This window comes from Pelodiscus sinensis, chromosome 23 (assembly GCF_049634645.1).
Source record: "Pelodiscus sinensis isolate JC-2024 chromosome 23, ASM4963464v1, whole genome shotgun sequence".
In the NCBI taxonomy this organism is placed as follows: Eukaryota; Metazoa; Chordata; order Testudines; family Trionychidae; genus Pelodiscus; species Pelodiscus sinensis.
The window spans coordinates 15,813,885-15,838,499 of NC_134733.1; the positions used below are offsets into that span (position 1 = coordinate 15,813,885).

Here is a 24,615-nt window from a genome sequence, read left to right on the forward strand (position 1 = left end):
TTCCTTGACACTTGTACTCATACGAGCTCGATGGGAAGCCGTGTGAGTCTGTGCACATGAGCAGCGGTCACACGAGCGTGTCGTGTCGATGCAGCCTCAGGAACGATCTGTATTCCAGGCGCCCACGCCCAGAGGTGATGCCTCTCTATCATGTGGAAACCACCTTCCCACCCCATCCCTGGCCACAGCAGGAATCATTCCAAATGACGTGCGAGGCTGGAGGGTGAGGGAGACCGAGCAGCCCAGGCTGTGCCGGATCCTCTCATCCTACCAAAGCGAGTCATTCAGTGCTCGGGAGCCTCCTCTTCCCTCAGGGCTGTAACAAGGGTGAGGCGAGTGAGGCACTTGCCTCAGGCGCATAGCTGAGGGGGCGCAGAAAAGACAGCCTCTACGCAGTCTTCGCTCGTGCCTCGTGCCGCGTCAGCACCCCTGCCCGCAACGAGGATGGTCTTGCCTCAGGCACCAAATTAGCTAGTTACAACTCTGTCTTCCCTGGCTCTCAGCACTCTGTAATTCTCCTTCCAGGCCTCGTCCCCCTGACCTCCCCTGGCTCTGCATGAGCGTAAGATGGTCCATAACAATTCAGCAGGGCCTGCACTTTCCCAGCCACCATAGCTGTGTCTAGACTGGCCAGTTTTTCCAGAAAATCAGCCGCTTTTTGGAAAAACTTGCCAGCTGTCTACACTGGCCGCTTGAATTTCCGCAAAAGCACTGACTTCCTCCTGTAAGAAATCAGTGCTTTTTGCAGAAATACTATGCTGCTCCCATTCGGGCAAAAGTCCCTTTTGTGCAAAAGGGCCAGTGTAGACAGCTGAGATTTGTTTTGTGCAAAAAAGCCCTGATTGTGAAAATGGCGATCGGGGCTTTTTTGCGCAAAAGCGCGTCTAGATTGGCCACGGACGCTTTTCCGCAAAAAGTGCTTTTGCAGAAAAGCGTCCGTGCCAATCTAGACGCTCTTTTCCAAAAATGCTCTTAATGGAAAACGTTTCCGTTAAAAGCATTTCCGGAAAATCATGCTAATCTAGACGTAGCCCATGTGTGACTCCCTCTAATCCCAGCACAACCCCAGAAAATCACAGGTAACCCTGGTGTCATCAGAAGAGGGCTCTGACCCCACCCTTTGTGTTCTCTTCTAGCTGGTGGCAATGAGTCTTGCAAAAAATCCCTGTGCAAGGTGCCCAGGCAGAGGGAGGGGATTCCCTTGGCTTCCCCCACAGGAGGAGGACACACCCTGCTAGCTCCAGCTGAGCGGAGGCAGCAGCCTGTCTATGGAATCATCAGCCACCTCAGAAGGTGGCAAAATGAGCTTTCCTGGCTACTCCAGAGCCAGGCTGCCTCTCCAGCCACGCTTCAATCACTAGTGCCGGCAAGGTGCCAGCAGGGAGTCACCTTCTTGCTGTGAGCCATGGTGGTTAAAACACCAGTGGCTGGTCTATGGTAGCATTCTCACCAGAGCTAGCACTGGTGGGCCTAAAGAAAGGCTCAGTTGCCTCTCCCCATTCTCCCCCCCCCCCCCCCCCCGACACACCTCAATGAGCAAGGGCCTTATAGTGAGGGACAGGACAAATACAAACATTCATTTCTCCTGGTTTTTTCCACTGCTGCTAACTGGCTTCGCCTAAATCAAATAGTTTTGCCTCAGTGCCTCTCTGGTGGGTTTCCATAGAACTCAGTGGAGTCACATCCCAGGGGATTTTGTCCCTTTGATTGCTGGTGGTTTCCTTGCTTGAAAATCTGTGGTGGGTTACAGCCAGTGCTCCCTGAAAGCTGAGCGCTTGGGTGACCACCCAGAAAAGATTCAAATGCCACCCTGCTGATTAGCAGAGGTCCTACAGCACCCACAGCCAGCAGCATATATTTCTACAGGTGGTGCACATCTGCACAAGCCTCAGTGCACATAACATTTATTCTGTGCACATATGGGAAAAATTAGAGGGAACATTGGTTACAACTGCAGATCAGTTACACTGGGGATTAGAGGGAGACAAAGAAACCTAAAATGGGGAACCGGGGCCCTTTGAATGTAGGGACTGAAGTTATTAAATTTGGAAATTCCCATCTAAGGCTAGGTTCTAACCCAGAAGCAACCTTCCTTCTGGTTCTGATCAGTATGAATCCAAACCCTTGGAAGAAGCCACTTTTCCCGTGAGATTTTGGCTCAAGATGGCAGACGTCTTGCATAAACCCGATTACCTCATGTAGCTTCAGTTCATGAGATTTCAGCTCTGTCAGTCCCAAACCTTCCCCCCAGGCTTGATCTGGAGCCAAACTCTCATTCTTGAGCTCAGGTCTCCTGGCGGTGAGGGCTGAGTATACACTGATCTTCCCTAATGAATACCTCGGGGCTGTGTCTACACTGGCATGAATTTCCGGAACTGCTTAAAACGGAATACTATTCCGTTTTCAGTTTTTCCGGAAAAGGAGCGTCTACATTGGCAGGCTGCTTTTCCGGAAAAGCCCTTTTTCTGGAAAAGCGCATCTACATTGGCCACAGACGCTTTTCCGGAAAAGAGCCCCGATCGCCATCTACACTGGGCTGTCTACACTGGCCCTTTTCCGGAACAGTGTTCCGGAATAAGGACTTATGCCTGAGCGGGAGCGGAATAGTTTTTCCGGAATAGCGGCTGATTTTGTACAGTAGAGCATCGTAGCTTTTCCGGAAATTCAAGGGCCAGTGTAGACAGCTCGCAGCTTATTCCGGAAAAGCGGCTGATTTTCCGGAATAAGTGGCCCAGTGTAGACACAGCCCGGGGCTAATTAAGGCAAAGCAGGGCAGCACAGGAACAACCAGCACACCGTGGAGCGCTTCTGCTTTGCTGCCATCACGTTATAAAGGGACGTTGTGTACCCTCAGCCTGCCGAGTGACTCGTTACACTCAGGTCAGCTGCTGCAGCTCATTTCTCACACATCACGCACTCAGGAAGTGTTGTGAAACATGGCGACAAGCAACGGGTATGGCTTTCTGAGAGCGGGGAGACGCCAGATGTACATTTGCTATTCTGTGGGCTGGTGGCGCCATCTCAGAGCATCCACCAGGCAGGCCTCCACAGCTGCTTCCGGCCCTTTCTGCTCCATTTGTGTCTGTGTGTTCAAAAACAAGCCACCATTCGTGTTAACCCTTTCCTGCCCGTCAGATGCAGGGCCTGAGGTACATCTAGCAAAGTGGCTTACCGCTCTGACACCCAGTGAGCCCGGACTAAAACCCAGATCCTAAGATCACCCCAAACTCTGAGGGAATTCAGCTCCAGCTCCAAATTTTACAGCTGACCCCCTGCCTTTAAAATAGGCCGAACCAAATCCAAGAGCCTCACACCTGAGCATTGAGGGAGTTGGGATTTGGGAAAGAAACTCACAGCACAGGATCTAATCAGTTCAGTTCCCATCGCTCTCCTTCTCCCCCCCCCCCCCCCTTCATCGGGCCCTTTCCCTAGTCTACACCCTCCACTGTCCCTAAAGAGACCCCTTCCTGCTTTGCCTGCCAATCCCTCCGGCATTAGAAGAGTCACTACATGACTGGCCAGCAAACCAGCATCCAAACAAAACTAAACCATTTGTTTTATTGAGGAAAGGGGCCTTTATGCAGGCCTAGCTCCCCTATCCGCTCTGGCCCTACGTGGCCTCATTCTCAGCCCAATTTCAAATTGGGTCAGTAATGGAGCTCTCCTACCATCCCCTAGGGCTGTGGTTCTCAATTGGTGGTCCATGGTGACTTTTTCAGTGGTCCACAGGAACATTGTCCAAAGTCACACGGCGTGGGCAGGCACCAAAAATCTGTTAGTAAGAAATAAATTTCAAACCAAAATGTTCGTTGTCTGCTCTTTTTTATCATGTCTCAAAAAGGAGGTGGTGCACGAAAATTTTTTGATTGGCCTGGTGGGCCGTGGACTGAAACGAGTTGAGAACCACTGTCCTAGGGAGACTATTTCACACTAAGCCTTGTGGCATCTTGCTCCCTCCTTCTGCTCTGTCTACTCAGACAATCCAGAACCTTTCTATGGCTACATGCCCACCCTATAGTTCAGCGATGGGTGACTTAGGCTAGTGAGTAGGCCGCCTGAGTGGTTCTCCTTCATCTTGGTGGGTCACAAGCTACTCATAGCCAAGATGATCTCCTGGGATAGGGTAGTTTTGCTCACTGCACTTGCCTACTTAGAATTTAGGGGTGTGCCAATTGAATCATAGCAGCGCTTTGATTGGATGCAGAGGGATCACAGGACTCTCACAATGTTGTGTGCAATTAGCACACACAACCCTTCCCGTGGCCTGGCTTTACATGTGTGTCACATTAGTACTATTGGTAGGAAAAAAGCTACGCTGATGGAAACCAAGCAGCATTTGGCAATCCTGCACGTGGGCAACGGTAAATAAAATGTCTTGTGGGCCACACATCGAATCCCAATGAGCCACATGTGGCTCTTGGGCCACAGGTTGCCCACCGCAGATACTGTTTATTTCTTTGCTCTTCCCAACACCTTATTGATCCATACATCAGCCCTATCAGTTATTTTTCAGTCCTCTGCAAGTAGAGGAGAGGAGAGATCCTTCTAAGAGATCCTTCTAAGGCCAGGTCTACACTGACCTGGAGAGTGATCCTTCGGAGATGGACCTTCAGGAGTTTGATTTAGCAGGTCTAGTAAGGACCTACTAAATTGACTGCTGATGTTACCTACCACAGTTCTCCATGGAGTCACAAGGAGTAAGGGAAGTTGGGACTCTGCAGAAAGTTGACTCAAAGTACAACAATTTTCATCGCTGAAGTTGCATATCTTAAGTCAGCTTTCTCCAGTAGTGTAGACCTGGCCTTAGTTCTGGCTCTGCTAGTCAGTATATCCTTCCTGTGCCCTCTTTGCCCCTCGGTGTTAGTGGGCTAATTAGATCTTTAGTCCTCCCCCAGCCCATTCTTATGCACTAATTAGGCATAATCAGGTCCAGGTGAGCCAGGCGGGGGATGGGGAGGAAAGGGGAATAATTGGTGCTTCAATGATCAGCGGGTTCGTGTGTTGGTTTTTAGCCCTGTCCCAGCCCCCCAGTCAGAAACGTGTCCCCAAATCCTCCATTTCATCAAGTGATTCCTAGTTCTACAGCTGGGTTTGCTGAGCCCCTTGGCATCTTTCCGGGTGTCCACTGAAGATCACTTTCTTGCTTTATTTTGAGTGGTGCTTCACAGCCAAACTGTCACAGCTGCATATCTCCCCCTGCATCTCCTTCACACTGTGACACTGGGGGAAGGGAGAGGGAAGGCTTGCAACCCCACTGACAGGAAACACTTTTACATCTCAGATGTTGTTGCCTCTAAACCCAAGCACATTCTTAACCAGTAGAAAGCGGAAGAGCTCGGCTCTCTCTCCGTCTTGCCACGTGTACGTTCTCCTCCTGCTCACTGACCATTTCTTAGAGTCCAGGTCGGCCTGTCAACTTCGGATTTTGGACTTGACTCCGGGGACGGAAGCAGCTGAGGGAAGGTGCCCTGCCGTGGGGAGCTAGTGATGGGCTGCTGCAGCGTGAGTGCCCGGCAGGCTGCATCTGCAGGGGCACGGCAGGATGAAGTGGAGCTGCTGGAAATAGGTGGCAGCAGGTAGGCAGCGTGGCTTTGAATCTGGGGCTTTGGAAGGGGCTAGTTTTCCTTGCGGGGTGCACAGAGGTGAACGGGCATCATCTCACATGGCCCTTTCACCAAAGCTCAGAGGGAGCCCAGTGGTGCTGAGGCTACATCTACACTACAAAGAAAGATGTGTTCTTAATTCAGAGTAGCTAACCCACCTTCGAAAGCTACAAAGATGCGGCAATTTGGCTTTTAACCCAGGGGAGCAGATCACATTAAAGCCAAGAGGGGAACGCGGGGTTGACCGCAAGCTGCTAACCCATGGTAAAAGTGGAGTTGCTGTGTTTTCACTAATATTTTAACTTGAGTTAAGAACAACTTTTCGTGCCATGTAGACATAGCCTAAATAAAATTCAGAACAGCTCCATAAGGTGGTATGGGAAGAGGGGAACATATTCAGACAAATCAAGTGGCGTATTTTAAACCTGTAACTCTCTACAGTCTGGGAGATTTTCAGGTACTTCCTCCTCCCTCTTCCTCTTTTCTGCAGGAGATTCATTTTTTACACAAAATGGTGTGCCCGCACCAAATGTCTTAGCACAGACCCCATAGTCTGGGATATTTATATAGATACAAGCAGCAGTTCCGGTGCATTGTACCAGGACAGACCAGGTACATTCCGGAGCAGTTTGGGTAGGCTTCCATTCCTTTTGACAGCACAGAAGTTGCATTCTGTCTAGAGCCCGTTGGACTGTTTCTAGCAGTAAAAAGCTGGAACAGCCATATCAGAAATGAGTCTCCTGCCCGAACATTCAATTAACTTTATTGCCCATGTGACAACATAGAGAAATATCACAGAACAAGTGAATAAAGGAATCTCTCCTAGTCATCTTCACTTTCTTCTCCCTTCCTCTTTCACTGCAGAAAATGGTCTATCTCAGAAGCTCAGAGTGAAAGCTCCCTCCACCTCAGGGACCACGTGATCACAACAGAGACAGGAGGTGTGAGTATAAGCAGAGTCTCACAAGTCAAAAGGCCTGGGTAGAGACCGGGAGGTGAGTCTAGGCCTGTTTATTTAAGCAGAGCATGACAGCACCATTTCCACTTAGGCTTTGCCACTCAAGAAAAATCATAGGATCATAGAATACTGGAACTGGAAGGGACCTTGAGAGGTCATCAAGTCCAGTCCCCTGCCCTCACGGCAGGGCCAAGCACCATCTAGATCAGGGCTATTCAGCACTCGGCCTGCGGCCTGTTGGTTTGCAGCCCGCGGTGGGGTTTGCTTTTATGCAGGGCTCAACATGTGGCCCCTGGGTGGGATCTTTTGAACACGGCCTCCACCGGGAACACGCTGCACAACGGCGAGGCATCGCCTAGGTGGGGTGAGCATTGAAAGACGCAAGCGAACGGGTTGGCTGGAAGAGACGGGTACAGGGCATCGGCATTTCTAGCCTCCAGGGTTAGGTGCCGGGAGTGTCGGGGCATTGTGGGAAGTGCTGGCTACTTAGTCTTGTGGGCAGAGCCTGAGAAGTGCTGAAAGGCTCACACTGGCCATGTTTGAGTCCAGTGCCGCAGCTTAAGGCTTAATCTTTGTATTCATGCCCACCAGTATGAAAGAAGCTATTTGCATTTAGTTGCATATTTATTTGCATGTATACGCAACCACACTGTACACAATACTCCAGTTGAGGCCTAATTAGTATAGAGCAGAGCGGAGGAATGACTTCTCGTGTCTTGCTCACAACAGTGCTAGAGCCCATGACATGGATAGGCATTAGTGTTCCCAACCAACCAGGATTATCCTAGAGTCTCCAGGAATGAAAGATTAATCTTCCATTAAAGATTATGTCATGTGATTAAATCTCCAGGAATACATCCAACTCAAATTGGCAAGTCTAATAGGCTCTGAGCCCCAAGCAGTGATGAACCGTTCTCGTTATCGCAGGGTGCAGACAGGACTTTCTCCTTCATTTGTACACAGTCACATGCATTCCTGTGCTGTTTCTCACAGAACCTGATACTAGATGAAGACGAAGATGTTCAGGGGAGGATCAGAGCGCTGAACCCACAGGTGAGTCCAATGCCATTATGATTTGTGTCGGGGCAGGCCACAAACAGAGTCAGGTGCTAGGTGTTCTCCGCAGGAGCACCTCGCAATGCTCTTCGCCCCATTGTACACAGAGACATCTCACTGCAGGTGAGTGGCGGGAGCTGGGAGCGGAACATGGGCGGTCAGTAATGTAGGTAGGGGAAGGCACAGTCTTCCCAAAATGGCCTACGTGCCTGACCGCCTAAGGCTGGGGCTGCAACCGGGGAAAGCTGGTGCTACAGCACAGCAGTCCAGCTTCTCCTGGCTGCTGGGGAGGGATGGGGCCAGGACCTGGAAGCCTGGCTTCCCCTGACCCCTGGGGAGGAACAGCCCGGCTCCCCCTACCTGCTGGAGAGGGATGGGGCTGGAGCTTCAGCAGGGCAGCCCCGGATTGGGCTGCGGTAGGTGGGGTTTGATTCCAGGGGCAGGGCTTTGGGTGGAAGCAGCAGACCTGGGGCTTGCCTCCCCCAGCTGGGCTCCCCGCCTCCCTATGGAGCTGAGTCCAAGTGTCCCGAGTCTCAGTTCAATGCTTTAAGGAGAGCTGACAGCCACACCAGGCCCCTGGGCAAGGTGGGGGGGGGGGGCAGCTCTGTGCTCCCAGAAGGGGTGGGGCCTCAGGGAGAAGGGGCGGAGCCAGAGGTAGCCAGCCCTCCCCACCACCTGGAACGTGTCATGCACCCCTCCCCAGCTTTCAGAGCCAGGTGGACTGTGCAGCACAGCACTCCAGTGGCAATTTAAAGGGCCTCCACCTTACATCCAAACACAATTGGTTCCAACTCTAGTTTCTGTGTGTTTTTCGGGACACTTCCCACCAGGCTAATACAGACACTTGCGTGGCATTCTTTTTGCTTCCAGGCAGCAGCGTTGTGGGGGAGAACACGGGCAGAACTAAGGAACTTCCTATTCGCACAGCCCATTGCTGGCTGGGAAGGGGAGAGCATCCACTCCCTTGGGGAAATAGTATGGTCCTCGCTGGTCTTTATGCGCACCTGTCATATGGAGGTAACCATCTTCACCCTATCTGCACCTTCAGTCTCTTTAGCAAAAGATTTCCAAAATGCATGGAGAAACCATTGTATTTTTAAATGGTAGGGGCAGAAAGACTGGGGTAATTTGGGCCTTTGACCTGCTATCATGCTGGATCTGCTATCATGCTGTTGTGGAAAATAGATTCTGTCATATTAACGTGATATCTTTTTAATGAGATTATAAGCTTGGTTGATGAATGCAGTAATGTTATTGTAATATACTTAGACTTCTGCCAGATGGTTACCATGATTTTGTGATGAAAAAAAACTAGAATCATGTAAAATGTACATGGCACACATTACATGGATTAAAAGTGAGCTAGCAGATAGGTCTGAAAATCTTGTTACTATACATTTTAGAAACGTGTGTCTGCTTGTCTGTCTGTCCATCTGTGAGTCTGTTTGTGCAAGAATGTCTCCTAAATAATAAGAGTTAGGACCACCAAATTTGGTAGGCAACTTCCTCTTATCCTAACTTAAAGCAAAGTCAGGGTTTGGTTGTGCCAGGACAGGAGATGAGCCTGGAATTCGATTGTTTCTCATAAAATTAAAATAGAGGGATCTGGTAAGAGGGACCATTATACTGTAGAATGACCACAGGGGGGCAGCAAGGGGCCAGAGATGGGGATTGGGGCAGCTATAACCCCACTGGGCTGGCAGGGGCCAAGGGTGGAGAAAGGGACAAATGTCTATTATATATCTGAGAGAGTTTGCCTGTTTATGTGTCTGTCTTTCTCCCAGCCAGGGAACATACACCCCTCCCTTGGGTGTGGCCCACTGCAGCGACCATGGAGAGGTGCTTCTCACCTGGCCCCAACTTGCTGCTGCAGGAGGGAGGGCTGGGGTTGTCCTCTCTCCCTGGTGCAGCCCGTATAATGAACCTACATGCCCAGCCCCATCCCAGAGCAATGATTTAAAGGAAGAAAAACCAAACTTATTTGAGTTAAGGACCTGAGCATTGCATAAAAGGGGAATTTTCAGTGAGCAGATCTGTTTCCAATGGGGACTCGAGGGATCAGTTCTTGGTCCTGCCCTATTTATCATTTTTATCATCAGTGACATAAATAATAAAGAGGACAGGTTACGGATCTAGAGTGCTCCATAGTACACGCTAAATTGGGTGCAAACAAACAATATGCATTTTAATATGGCTAAATATACACGTATGTATTTGGAAACAAAGTCTGTGGGCCATACTTCCAGAATGGAAAGCAGGGACTCTGAAAAAGATTTAGGTATCATGGTAGATAATTAGCTAAACATGAGCGCCAGATGCTGTGGCCAAAAGGAGCTAACATGATCCTGGGATACCTAAACAGGGAATCTCAAGTAAGAGGAGAGAGGTTATTTCACCTCTATTTGGCATGGGTGCAAGTGCTGCTATGGGGCTATGTCTAGACTGCAGACTTCTTTCGGAAGAACCTTTTTTCGGAAGAGATCTTCCAAAAAAAACTTCTTCCAAAAGAGAGTCCACAATGCAAAAGTGCATCGAAAAAGCGATCTGCTTTTTCGAAAAATAGCATCCAGACTGAGTGGATGCTATCTCGCATGTAAGCTGTGCTTACTATGAGTGGAATGGCCAGCAGGGCACCTGTGCTTTTTCCTCTTTCCTCTTCTTTTGAAAGAACTGCCTCATCCCCGTCCACACACACTGTTTTCTGAAAGAGCTCTTTCAGAAAGAGGCTTCTTCCTCCTAGAAAGAGGTTTACCAATGTCGGACAAACCCCTCTGTTCTTTTCATTTTATTTTGGAAGAACGCGATTGCAGTGTGGACGTAAGTGTAGTTTGTTCAGAAAAACGTTAGTTTTTCTGAAAAAAACACTATAATATAGACATACCCTGTTCTGGTGACTACTATTCAAGAAAAATGATAAATCATAGAGGGTTCAGACTCAGAGAAAAGCCAAAGAATGATTAAAGGATTAGAAAACCTACCTTATGGTGACAGACTCAAAGAGCTAAATCTATTTATCGGAACAAAGAGAAGATTAAAGGGTGATATGATGACAATCCAAAAGTATCTATGTGGGGAACAAATATTTAATCACAAGCTCTCCACTCTAGCAAAGAAAGCTCTAACACAATCCAAAAGCTGGAAGTTGAAGCTAGACAAACTCCCCCAGGAAATAAGATGGAAATTTTTAACAGTGAGACTTATTAACTGCTGGAATAATTTCCCAAGGGTCGTGATAGATTCTCCATCACGGACCATTTTTAAATCAAGGTTAGATGTTTTTCTAACACATTCTCTGGCCTTTATTATGCAGGAGTCCAGGCTACATGATCACAACCATTCCTTCTGGCCTGGGAATCTATAACTCCCAGCGCAGGATTGGAGCCATAGTTTTCTGGGAGGGGCTTGGGACTGATAACGGGGGATAAAAATTCAGTTTTTCCCATTGATGTCACCTAGGGTGTGTCTAGACTACATGCCTCCTTCGACGGAGGCATGTAGATTAGCCAGATCGGAAGAGGGAAATGAAGCCGCGATTAAAATAATCGCGGCTTCATTTAAATTTAAATGGCTGCCCCGATCTGCCGATCAGCTGTTTGTCGGCAGATCGGGGGAGTCTGGACGCGATGCCCCGACAAAGAAGCCTTTCTTCATCGACACAGGTAAGCCAACCAGGCTTACCTGTGTCGATGAAGAAAGGCTTCTTTGTCGGGGCATCGCGTCCAGACTCCCCCGATCTGCCGACAAACAGCTGATCGGCAGATCGGGGCAGCCATTTAAATTTAAATGAAGCCGCGATTATTTTAATCGCGGCTTCATTTCCCTCTTCCGATCTGGCTAATCTACATGCCTCCGTCGAAGGAGGCATGTAGTCTAGACACACCCTCCTAGAGGTGGGCAGGTCTCACATGAGTGTTTTAGAAACGGTTGAAATTTTTAATTCAAAATGTTATTTTGATTTTTTTTGTGTGTGCTTAAATGGAAATATCCATGCCCAAAGAATTTTTTGAAATATTTTAAGAAAAAAGAAAAAAAAGGTGGTGGTGCTTTCTAGTACACACGCACACACACACACACACACACACAGGGTACACTTGTAGCCTAATTCAAAATAGGGCTGCAAATGTAGGCATTCGAAATTGCAAATCAAGCCTGGGATTTAAATATCCCGCGCTTGATTTCCATCTTCCCGGCTGGGTGCCATTTTTTAAATTGACAAGACCGGAATAACTGCCCACATCTATACACGGCAGTGAAATGGGCACTCGAAATAAAGACCTATTTCGAAATACCTGTTAAAGATCATTGCAGGAGGAATAACAGGTATTTCGAAATAGGGCTTTATTTCAAACGCCCATTTCACTGCCGCGTGTAGACGCAGACAGTTATTCCAGACTCGTCAATTTCAAAAAATGGTGCCCGGCCGAAAAGATGCAAATCAAGCATGGGATATTTAAATCCAGGGCTTGATTTGCAATTTCGAATGCCTACATTTGCAGCCCTATTTTGAATTAGGCTGCAAGTGTAGATATACCCACAAAGAGAGAGAGAGAGCTAGAGAGAGAGGTACATCTTTGGATTACATTGTTTCAAGAACAAAAAACATTTCTAGACTAACCTTAGAGCTTTTTTCCCTGTTGCTGTGGTATTGAACTGAAGGGACCACTTCTTCCAATAACTATGACAAGTAAATTATCTCTCTGTAATATTTGCATGGGGTGGCTGCTGAAAGAAGGCCAGCTGAGAAAACCTCAGGCTGATATCTCAGGTCACATCTACACAGGCACTGTCAGGGAAGTTAAGGTGAACAAAGGCAGCTACATTGGGGATAAATCATACCTTGTCTCACCGCGGAATGGTGCTTAGCTCATTCGTAGTTGAAAAGCACTTTGAGGTCCTCAGAGGAAAGATGCTATAGAATGGCAATCGATGTATTAATAGTAGCGCGTTGCCTGAATTTTGACTCACCCTGGGCTACCCAGCATATAACACTGCTCAGCTCATAAGCTCCCTTCTCCATCTCTTGCCCAAACTGACCTGCTGGAACTGTGCTCATGTTGGGACGCAGGAAATAGGGTGGGAGTGCAGAACGAGTAAGGTGAAGAGCAGGGGGAAATTTAATCTCTGTCATATTTTATTTTAAACATATCTTAACATTTTTGGCTGCTGGTGATAATAAAACCCTATTTCCGCAGGAGATGTCGGAACGGTACCTCGTGCTGTTCTCCTTCCAGCTGCTGATTCTATCGGTGGATCACATGCAGAAGACATTTACCTACCAGGTAAAGCACAAGGTGCCCCCTTGTATGGTGTAAAGCCCCAATTCATTGGAGCCCTGGCAACCAAGACAACACCAAGCTACCCCTTCGCTGCACATCTGTGGCACAAATAACTAAATATCAGAACAAGGGCTCCGCTAGAAAACTAACTACAGAATGAGAGCTCCATGCCAGAGGACTCCAAAGCAGAGGAAATCAGAGAGTCCAGACCTGACCATCACTGGGGCATGGTGAGGAGGGACCAGATGACAGGAGGGAGAGAAGGACATTGGAGATGTATACAAATACAAGCTACAGCAGAGAAATCAAAGGGGTGGGGCCGCATTGCCCAAAACATGGGATAAGCCACACCGGTAGGTAGAGCAAAGCAAGGGGCAGCTGGGGGAGGGACACAGAAGGTATATGCGTTAGAAAATGGAGCCTTTTAACACCTCGCGGCAAAGCTGAATCATAGCAATACCCATTCTTCCAAGCACGTTCCATCCCTAGATCTCAAAGCATAGCTCGACTTCATCCACAGAGCCTCCACAAAGGCCAGTGTCATCTCCCCCATTTTACAGATGCCTCATCCAAAGCAGAACCAGAAATCAAATCCAGATCTCCCGAATTCCTGTCTAGTGCTCTAGCAACAAGGTGACACCACCTCCGTTGGAAGAGGCAGGCTGAAAGGGCATTTCATTTTCCTGAAGAAGGGAACCAGCTGTCAGGAGGCAGGGAAACACTGTCTATGAGGGGAGTAGAGTCTAGCTGTGAAAGCGCAAGACTGAGGCTATTTCTGCACTGGCAGATGTAAAGCGTTGGTAGTTATAGTGCTACTCACATTGTAATTGCTCTTGTATGTCCACACGGTGCTCCTTGTGATGGGGGAGCACGTCCACTTTAGCAACTCTTGCAATGCCACAGAGAGCAGTGCATCGTGGGAGCTGTCCCACTGTGCAACTGGCCAGAGTGCTTTGGGAAGGGTTTGCAATGCCACATGGGGTAGTCAGTATCACGTGTTCATCCTGCTACATGGACAGCTGCTTTTCAGCAGAAGTCCAGGGAAAGGAGAAGAGTGTGATGTGGAATGTGTGAGGGGGGAGGGGCAGAGGGATACAAGAGTTTTTTGGGGGATGTCAGCATGATGTCTTGTAAATTCAGACAGCAACAGAAAACAACCCCCCTGAAGCAGGGGAGCGTCAAACCCTGATATCTCATCCCCACCCCTTCCCTGGCTCAGTCAGTCAGTCAGTCTCACACACACACACACACACACACACACACACACACACACACACACACACACACACACCTGCCTCTGTGTTCAACAGCAGGAACATTCCACCTGGGTGGTTTGCTCAGTGTCTCGGAGCCAATCAGCACAGCCTGCCAGCTTCCCAAAACAGAGCTCTAAAAGGGGGGATGTGCATGCCTGCGGGGCAGACAGACAGGTTCCAAACAAAGAGCAGAGGGGACTTGAGGGATTATGGGCCATTTTCGGAGGCCAGTCACAACACATCAAGTGTCCACTCTGGCCCCCCTGAGCTATATCTGAAGTGCCTCAAGCTCTATGCTTCTTGTTGAGGTGGTTTACCTAGAGCGCAGCAACTTCAGCGTTAGCACGCATTTGCAAGTGCAGACATGTTGGGAGTTAGACTGCTGGGAGCTGATTTACTGTGCAGTCACTTGCCAGCGTAGTGCAAGAGAGAGAGCACTGAGGGAGTGCAGAGAGGAGAGAGTCACAATGGTTGCTTTCTACCAGTAATTCTCCGTTGCTGCAGGGCCTGATTCCTCTCGCAGGGATGAGTGTGAGGGAGGTGCCAAGTGACACAGGCTGCGTGTTTGAAATTACTGGTAAGCTTTCTTTCTCTAGAAGCCCATGAGAGTCTTAAATGGATGGAAGATCCCATTTTGATGGCGGGGGGGGGGGGGGCGGGAGGGGAAGGAAGAGGGCACCTTGTCTCTTCTGCATTCATTCCAGACACCACCTCATCCTTCTTCCCATAAACAGGGGCATCCATGCTGAGTGAATGCAATAGGGATTAGGGGCTAGGAACATTGAGATTCTCATTCTTCACATATAAATGCAGCAGCCACTGATTCTCAAGCCAGCCAAAGGTCATTTGGCCCTTCCTGCTAAAGTCACCCTAAATCGTGAATTTGCTCCCTCAAAGCAGTGAGCCCGCCTCTTAGAGGCCAGTGTCTTTTCCTGTAGAGCAGGGCAGCTGTCGAGTTCTGACAGGGGCTAGCCCAGAGCCCACCATCACTGGCCATGAGAGGTGGATGGACTGGCCTCAGCATCAGCAGTAGAGCTGGTCCCACAGGAAATGCTTGGAAGGCTGGCTACCAGCTTGTGAATCTGTAGGGTGCTGGGAGGAATTTACCCATCAGAGGCGGTTCTGTCTTCATTCTTGGATTCCAGAGCTGTGTGTTTCCTTCCACAGGGTCCATGATAGAATCCAGGATCATCTCATGCCTGAGTCCAGATGAGTTCCACATCTGGGTTCTCAGCACCCGGCATCATATCAAGATGGCCAATGCTCACTGCTCAGCCTGTCCCAGCAATATCCTTAAATTTCTGGTGAGGCTGCCTTCCTGGTGGTGGTGGGTAAAGCCCGGAGGCGATTCAGAGGGCATGAGATGGGGGCCAAGTAATGTTAGTGGCTCCTGCGTATGAAGGGACCCCAGGTGAGGATGCAACACCCCGAGGCCAGCAGCAAAATGCCAGAGCTATGGACACCATGCCCCTCAGCTACAGTGACCTCTGCTGCCTCGTGCTACCTGAATCACCAGCGGTTCTTAAACTATATCTTGCCCCATTTTCGTGGGGTTGCCAGGACTGGCATTAGACTTTCTAGGGACAAGGCTGAAGCTGGAGTCCCAGAAGCCTGAGGTTACAGACCCTCCCCTGCCCCGTCTCCCCCATCTGAGGCTGAATCCCTTGGATTTTGGATTTTGAAATCTCCCCACACACACACACACACACCCGTAGATTGTGTAGTAATTTTTGTTTTTAGAAGAGGGTCACAAAGCATTGAAGTTTGAGAACCACTGCCTTAGACTAGAGGAAGACACAATCCCATGCAATACATTAGTGTACTCCCTGGGGGCACCGCAAATCCATTACAGGCTGTGGAAACCTAAACACACTACAGATTGAACCTCTCTAGTCTGGGATTCTCTGCTCCGGCAATATCCATGGTCCCCTGGATCAGAGAGCCCAGCAGCAGATGGGCTGGTGGCCGGGAGTTGAGCCAATCAATAGGCAGGAGCCCAACCAGGGCTGGGAGTGGAGCCAGGCCAGTGGCTGAGGGGCCATCCGCCAGGAGCGGGAATGGAGCTGAACCAGCAGCACGGTGGCAGGGAGCCCAGCTCAAGCCAGCAGCAGAGCCTGGTGACCAGGGCCAGCAGTGGGGTCAGTGGCCAGGAGGGGTGCCTGGGATCTGGGGCCAGCAGCCAGAAGGTAAGCCCAGCCAGGAGGCTGGCAGTCCCCCTGAGAGAGCCCAGAGGCCAGAAGCAGAGGGGCTTTCCATCCTGTTCTCCTCTACAAAGTCTGTCTTCATGTTTCTAAATACAAAAGGTTCCAATAAACCCAGACCAACCTAGTCCCTCACTCCTTTCTCAGGGTGACCATCTGAAAGTTCAGTGAAGGCTCCTCTCTTCCAAACACCCACGTAACATAAGGATATTTCGTGACCAATTCAAGCAGGCCCGCAAGTTACCTCACACACCCAAGGATTCCAAACAAATTGCTCACACTGAGGGTATGTCTACCCTACATGGCTCTATCGACTGCCCCGTTATGCCTCGTGGGATGAGGTTTATGGGGGTGGTCGACAAAGGCTTCTGATGTCGACCGTGGAGCGTTCAGACTCCCGCGCTGTGATGACAAACAGCTGATCGGCACAGTGCAGCAGCCATTTTGATGTAAATGAAGTGGCGATTATTTAAATCGCCGCTTCATTTTACTATGTCTACAACCCTCATCTACCCAGACATACCCTGAGGCTGCGTCTAGACTGGCTGCTTGAATTTGTGCAAGAACACTGATGATCTAATGTAAGATTGTCAGTGTTCTTCCGCAAATACTATGCTGCTCCCGCTCGGGAAAAAGCCCTCTTGCACAAATGCTTTTGCGCAAGAGAGCCAGTGTAGACAGGTAAAAACTGTTTTGTGCAAAAAAGCCCCGATGGCGAAAATGGCGATCGGGGCTTTCTTGCGCAAAACCGCGTCTAGATTGGCACGGACGCTTTTCTGCAAAAAGTGCTTTTGCGCAAATCTAGACGCTCTTTTCCACAAATGCTTTTAATGGAAAAACTTTTCTGTTAAAAGCATTTGCAGAAAATCATGCCAGTCTAGACGCAGCCGTGTTTAGAGCTTATTCCCCTACGTAGCAATAACAACCTAGCAGTCCTATTATGGGGAAGGGACTTTCCTTGCTTTCACTAAACATGGCAAAAACACAATAACAGGGTGTTTGGATCTTATTCTTTGCCAGGATCCTTTGTTCACACTTTTCCACTTGTAACAGGTTATACAAAGGTTATTACACCCACACAGGCCTACAAAACTGGCATCTCTATTGCATATACTGTACATCTATTAATACACTGCTAATCAATGATCCACTAGGTCTTTAGTGTGTGAGATGCAGGAAGCCCACCTAACCAATGAGTAACTCCCTTACCTTTACCAATTTATTCCCCTTCCAGGAAAGGGTCAGAGAGTGGCTGTTTTGCCCCCAAACTGGTTGTCACTCGGTCCCCCCTTTCAGATGGAAGCTCACTCCCTGCCTGTGCAGGAAAACCAAGGCACCACTTGATTGTCCCCCTTGCTTCTGTGGCTCACAATGTAGCTGTGCTTGAGGGCTTACAGCAGGGGTGGAGAACCTCAGGCCCAGGTGCTGGATGCAGCCCCCGGCTTGCCTGGATCTGGTCCCTGAGGCTCAGTATTGGGGAGCCTGTTCTAGTGTTCCAGTCCCCCTGCCACCCACCCTCAGGGCTGGAGCACACAAAATCTACCAACCTGGACCCCCCAGGCCCTGGTGTGCAAGGGAATGTGGGGAGAGACTTTCTCACTTTGCTTCTCACTTGTGTGTGGTGCTGACTGATTTATTTCTGTGGGTCAGCGGCCCCTGACCCAAAAAAGGTTCCCAACCTCTGGCTTACAGAATGCAATGGAGACTGGACAACTTGGAGTATGTAAGATCTCAGGCATGGGGAGAGGAGAGGCCGGGGTGGTTGGTTGACGAGAACGATCTTGACTACATTTTTTTTCTTCCAAGTCTCCCCATGAACAGGGGTGTGTGTGTTCAGAGTTATTTTTATGTCATTTAGAGACAGGCCTGAATCAGAACCCCAGACCCAAACCGCTTTGAATTGGAGGGAAATTCTCACGTAGATTAGACCCATTTTTATCACTGGCCCCAAACAGAATCTCGCATCATACAAAATGTCCCCTCTCAAACCTGGGGGAAGTTTCGCTTCAGATGCAAATTTATCTCAGATACTTGTATGGACCCCATTCCTGTAAGTATCCAAGCACTTTTCAAACTGTATCTTTAGCCTCATGACATCCCAGTGAGGCAAAGTAGTGTTAAAAGCCCCATTTTACAGATGGGAACTGAGGTACAGAGTGGCTATATGGCTAAGTCTGGAGCAGGGCAGAGACTTGAGTCCAGCTCTCTTAAGTCCCATGCTACAGACTTAGTCACTGACATTTTCTCCTAACACCCGCAGACCTCTAACCAACATCATACTTGTATTTTTATTACTTTCTGAATTGCATTCCGATCTTTCTCGGTAAAGGTCCCATGCGATGAGCCATGGAAGAAACGGAAGCTGATGAAGTATCTGTCTTACAGCACCATTCTGAAGTGGGAAGGGAAACCCATCCAGCACCTAGGACCGATACACTACCTTGCCATGGTGCAAGTGGCTTATGTCAGCACAGGGGTAACGTATAGCATCTATTGCTCTAAACATGGGGATCCCTATAAAAAGACTGGAAGCATCTGGAGTGTGGGTTCACATTGAGTCCCTGGACTGAGCTGGCCTAGTGTCCTCACTAGATACGTGCATATGGAGACAACAGCTGGTCAGGCATTTTTCAGCCTGCCAGTTTTTCATCATAAAGTGCCAATGTGTAAAAACCAAAACTGTTTGAGAAGCATAAATTTCTGAAATGAAAAAGGATGGTGGTGGTAGTGGGGGGTTTAGCCTAATTGACTTTTGAGTTCAAAATTTTAGTAAATTTAGATCACAACACAATTTTATAAAAGGGGAAAATGTCAAAATTAAAAGAACGGTTTCAAAATGGTCAAAACAAAATTATTGGAGTGACCCAAATGGAAATGGTTTTCACTGGTTGTTGGTTCACAAGACATTTTCACATGTCAATGATTCACCCCAATTTTAAATGGCAAAACTTTTCTTAAATCTCCAGAATTCTCATGGGCCGGGGCACCCTAAATGAATCATTAGGAAAGAAGTAAGTGTCAGCCAAATAGGCTAGTGAAAAAGGACCCCACAGTATCAAATTCAGATGATTTGGGACCATTGTTAAAGAGCTTGCGTACACACACCAGATGGGTTGTTCTTAGGATCCTTTAATGCTCTGCCTGGTATGGCTAAAGATAGCCTTAATAAGGTATTTGGCACATTCTACCACCTAGTGGCTGAAGCGTATCATGCACTTCAGCATACCACGACAGATTACCTTCCACCGTTATATTATATTGTAGCTATTGCAAAACAAAGGGAAAATACTTGCTTGTGGAGTGTGTGATTAGGACGACTGAATGCTTGAAGCGACCCTGTGATGTAGGGTCTCTGTTCATACCCATCTGATATTACTACACATTCTGCCTTCAAGCTAAGATTGCCCTGTTGCTGTTAGGCAAAAGTTAGTGACTTTGCTGTCTCCAAACTGAGCTGTCTCCAAACTGAGCTATGTGCTTCTCTCTGCAGAACTTTGTAGAAAGGCTGCTGGTGCTGTTTGCAGAAGATCTGGTTTTCCTCTCCATAGACAGTGAGAGAGCAGGCATTGCGTATGAGGTAAATAATGAAGCAGGAGGGGGGTCGGCTGCAGAAAAGAGAGTACTGACTGAGCCCATAGCACAGTTCAATGAGAGCTGAGAGAGGGGAATCCAAGAAGCACCCGACAGGTGGTGGAGGGGTGTCAGCACCAAGGAAGGAGAGGGGTTGATTATGTGGCCCAGGGAGGACAAACAAGGAGTTATGGGATGCAGCTGAGCTAAGGAAAACTTGAACTGAGTATCAGGAAATGTGTCCTAATAAGGAGGGTGGTGGGAATCTTCTCCCAGATGTGGAAATCCCTGTGCTTGGGATATTTAATAGTCAATTAGGAAATCCTGCACTAGTCTGAGGAGATGGACGTGGTTACTTCAGAGCCCATTCTCTTCTTTGACTTCAGGGCTTGGCAATTCCTAGTCAAGCTGTTAGAATCCTTAAAAATCAATGTCAAGTGGGTCTTTGCCCACAAAAGCTTATGCTTCAATACATCTGTTAGTCTATCAGGTGCCTCAGGACTCCTCATCGCTTTTTAAAAAATCAGTGTGGTATTGTATCAAACAGCCTCCGATCTCCATTTCTGTCATGGTTCAGAGCTAACCCCCAGGAAGCTCGAGGCAACTTCAACTCCTAAACTTCAAACCTGGGTTAACATCAGTGTTCCCTCTAATGTTTCCATCCATGTGCAGAATAATGTTTTTCTATGTGCACCGAGGCATTTGTGAATGTGTACCACCAGCAGAAACAAAAATACCTAGCTGTGGGTGCTCTGCTAATCAGCATTTGAATTGCTCCTGGGTGGCTGCCCAAGAGCTCAGCCTTCAGGGAACGCACAGTACAAGGTGGGTCAGCTAGTAGGGGTCTGTAGGGTTTTTTTGGATCCACTTCTCCCCCATCTTGTCTCTCTCTAATATCCTGGGACCAACCCCACTACAACAGCACTGCAGAAACCAAGGTAGATACGTTCCAAGGAACTGCATGCAATTATAAGAACATTGCTGCATCTTTGTCATTTTGTGCAATAAAAACAACATGGAGGGACCACAAGGACAGAGCAGGGTCCAAAACATCCATATTTGTTAAACAGACACAAACACGCGAGGCCTAGCTACATACAGGCTGCTACTCTTACTGGGTGCTAGCAACTTCTATAACATAGTACAGCAGGCTCTCCATTCGAGAGCTCATTGAGGGAAGCTGCCCTGTGACAGTCCACTGAAGGGATTTTCCTCTTTCCTTTTCTCATTGAAGGGTAAACTCCCTCTAGCCGGGATCCAGGCAAAGGAGAAGTCTGCTCTGCTGGGAAGGCTAGAATTTGAAATCACAGGTATGTCCAGTTGTTGATTGAGGAGAGAGATGAAATCACAGCTATGTCCAGTTGTTGATTGGGGGGAGATATGGGAAGACAGCCTGTGCTAGAAGGATCCTTACATTGCAGTGGAGTCCTGGGCTGTTGGTCCAGGCCTTCGCTAACATGGCCCTGGGTGAGGACACTAGGCAGGCCAGGCTGTGGTGAGCAAGTGGAGCTACAGCTGGCTTCACTAAAGAATCCTCTTCCTCATCATTAACTGAGCCCTGCCTCTTCTCCACCCAGGACCAGCTTAAGATGTGCTGAGGCCCTAAAATTACCCCTCAGCATTACCAAAAAAATGTGTGTTCTTCTAACAGAAAGGGGAATGAAAATAGAAAGAATCAAGTTTTATATTTGCATATATACTGGTACAGAGGCATGGATGCAACTAAAAACTAAGGTGTTTTTTTTTGTTTTTTTTAATTTAGGGGCCCCAAGCTCCTCATAATCTGAGGCCCTAGCTCTATCTTGCTTAGCCTGTGCATAAATCCACCACAAGAGATTGCAAATCAGCCTCCTCTCCTATCTATACCCTCTGCTCAGGCTACACCCAATTCCCTGGAGCACTCTAGCACACATGCATGCACACACACCTCTGCCCCCATAATGCACTCCCCCTACTTCTGGCTATCAGCCTTTTATGGCCTGGTGTGTTCCCTGATTGGCCCATCTGCTCTCCAGCCCTGTCTCATTACTCCACCCTGTACAGCTGCTGTGAGGGGTCTGAGCAGGTGGGAGGAGGGGAGAAGAGAAGGGAAAGTTAATTCTTTGGCTGCTGGGATGCAGTTGGAATCCCTGTGCCCTCTCCCAGCGTACGCGAGTAGGTGGGCAAAGAAGAGTGCATTCCTGCACCAAACCATTCCCACATCCCTCACCACTCTCTTGGCAGGAAGCCTGATGGAGCCAATCCTGGTCACCTGCTCCACTGCAGAAGATTATGAAAAATGCCTCTTCCACCTGCAAAAGGTACTCGTCAGACATGGTTCCATTAGGTATGTGAAAGGTTAACCAGTTAACTGGGTGGGGACTGGAGCAGCCCACTGCCCACCACAAGCAGGGGGTTGCTCCAGCCCCACGGGGCCTGCCACAGACAGGGGCACTCTAGCTCAGCCGGAGCAGCCCCTGTCCGCAGCAGGCCTGGGTGCATCAGAGGCAGGGGTCGCTCCAGGGGACCACTTCAACCCAGCTATGGTGGGCAGGGGGAGGTAGATCCAGACTATCTGGGCTGAAGCATCCCCACTCTCCTCCTCCCTAATCTCCATATACCTTCTTCAAGTGGCTGTTGCTTTTCTAACCTGGGTCTTTCCCGACTTATGCACCCCTGCTCTCTATGGCTTATCTGCCTCCTATACCTCCTTCCCCCTCATGATTCAAAACTACTTACCACTCAGAGTGACCATTCAGTTCCTTGGAACTCAGCCTCTCCCCAAAGGATTCATCACTGGGGTATCACAATACCTTTGTCTAACTAGACAGTGTGTTTAACATCAGCCTCTCCGGCTGGCCCTCAAGAGCAGAGACCACTAGCAACTAAGAGCATCCTACGCTCTGTGGAGCATGTGAGGGGGACACTTGGCATACACTGAACATATTTGGGGTTCACAAAAAGTTGATGTGGGGGAGGCAACGTTTTAAAAGTAGAAACACTCTGAGCCCCTTGAGAACTTGGCTGAACCTTTTCCGAATGCTTAGAATCTTAAAAGTGCCTTAAGTCTTCCCAGAAGCATGACATTAATCTGCTGACGTTGATCTGTTCCAGCCCGAGGAAAACCTCGACACTGTGACTGTCCAGCCACCTCCCATGGTACCGAAGAAATCGCAGAAGCGTTAGAGCTGTGGAGCCTCTGGAAAAGGCTCGCACCCGGTGACAGCGCTGGTGGGGGAGGCTGAACTAAGCATGGTCTAAGCATGCTGCAGGAAGGAGCCCACCACTGGCAAAATTAGAAATGGACCTTCGGACTGTGCAAGCTGATTTGGGAGACTTTGGTCTGAACTTGCCCAGTGGGGTACAATTCCTGGCTGGACTTATCCATTTGTGCACAGATTAGCTGCTGTTCCCCACAGCCTGTTGGAATCCCATGGACATCATCCCAGGGGGGAGAAAGCCTTCCTGGTTTGATCACTTTATTTATTGGCTGCTGCTTCTTGGAGAGAGAAATAATCTAAGGGATTGGGTAAAGATGAGGAATAAAACCCTTAAGCCCAAGCCTCAGCCTTGTGCAGGAAAGAGCATTCATGATAGAGAGTCAGAGTGTTTCAGGCTAGAAGGGCCGAATCATTGAGGACAGTGGCTCTCAAATCCACTCAAGGCAGACCTTTCTGTGGACCACCAGACAACCACTGATGATGACAAAATGGGTGCAGGAGCAGGCTGGGTGGTCTGGCTGGGAGGGAGGGTGCAGAAGCAGGGTGGGAGTAGGGGAGGGTCTAACCAGGAGGCAGGTTGGGTGCAGGAGCAGGGTGGAGCATCTGGGTGAAAGGGAGGGTGCAGGAGTGTCCTGAAGGTGTGGGGGTCTCGGTGAGAGGGGGTGAGTGTGAGGGCAATGGGGGTGATGGGACTAGGCATGAGGGGGATGGGATGCACTTACCTGGCTTTATGCCGCCTCCTGCATCCAGGCACAGCTCCCCACTACTCCCATTGGCTGTGATTCTGGCCAATGGGAGCAGCAGAGAAAGCCTCCAGATGAGCAGTTTCCTGCGCTGCCATTCCCCCAGCTGGCCCGTTCCCTCCCCCCACAGCAAGAAGCGCTGGTGCTCTAACTTCGTGGGCATTGGGGGAAACATGCCAATGCAGGCTCCCTGCTGCAGAGGGGGTGAGGCCCTAGCCCACAGCCCGCCTGCAAGATGGTGGCAGACCACACTTTGAGACCCTAGGCTGGCCTATAGCATGGGCTATCCACACCAGCACACTAAACCCAGCACGCAGAATGAGACCAGCATATCACAGCCCATAGGAGACTAGACTAGTGTGTGACACAGGCAACGGCTAGGGGGAACTCCAGTGCCTGAGATCCCCAGAACTGACAGGGAAATAATGAAATGTGATAGTAAGATAATCCTAGTGACCCACATGCTGCTGAGGAAGGTGAAACCTCCCCACAGACATTGCGAATCTGACCCGGGGGGGAATTCCTTCCTGACCCTACAAAAGGTGATCAGATAGACCAGGCCTAGGCAAAATATCCGGCCTGCCAAGCCGCCCGATCCAGCTCATGGACACAGCAGGGAGCCTCATGCCCCCTGCTGTAAAGCTGCTGCCCCCCTCCCAAGTAGGGGATGGAGGGTGCAGATTCTCAGGCTTTGTGGGGCACCAGATTTCACAAGGACGATGCTTTTCTTCTCCTCAGGTCACTTCTTAGGG

At 49.2% G+C, this 24,615-nt stretch overlaps 1 protein-coding gene across 6 annotated transcripts; it reads left to right on the forward strand.

The window, feature by feature from the left end:
* The first annotated feature begins 5,140 nt into the window (after positions 1-5,140).
* Positions 5,141-23,646, forward strand: LOC102445242 (putative pleckstrin homology domain-containing family N member 1). 6 transcript variants are annotated; one of them, XM_075906259.1, is made up of 12 exons: positions 5,145-5,576; positions 6,468-6,546; positions 7,555-7,614; positions 8,488-8,634; positions 12,810-12,896; positions 14,654-14,726; positions 15,317-15,453; positions 18,680-18,826; positions 19,841-19,927; positions 21,155-21,230; positions 22,144-22,246; positions 23,014-23,646. In XM_075906259.1, exons 1-12 carry the CDS (start codon positions 5,488-5,490, stop codon positions 23,036-23,038), a joined length of 1,110 nt encoding a protein of 369 aa, XP_075762374.1. In that variant the 5' UTR covers positions 5,145-5,487; the 3' UTR covers positions 23,039-23,646. The 6 variants fall into 6 exon arrangements, with proteins under 6 accessions (XP_075762376.1, XP_075762374.1, XP_075762373.1 ...); XM_006127111.4 differs by having other exon boundaries at positions 5,159-5,576; positions 22,144-22,220; positions 23,014-23,645; XM_075906258.1 differs by lacking the exon at positions 22,144-22,246.
* The last annotated feature ends 969 nt before the right edge of the window (positions 23,647-24,615 follow it).

Coding starts and splice junctions, on each gene's coding strand:
- LOC102445242 (XM_006127111.4), top strand. CDS start 5,488: ATGGGCTGCTGCAGCGTGAGTGCCCGGCAGGCTGCATCTGCAGGGGCA. Junction 7,615..8,487: donor TCAGAGCGCTGAACCCACAG/GTGAGTCCAATG, acceptor TTTTGCTTCCAG/GCAGCAGCGTTGTGGGGGAG. Junction 12,897..14,653: donor AGAAGACATTTACCTACCAG/GTAAAGCACAAG, acceptor CCGTTGCTGCAG/GGCCTGATTCCTCTCGCAGG.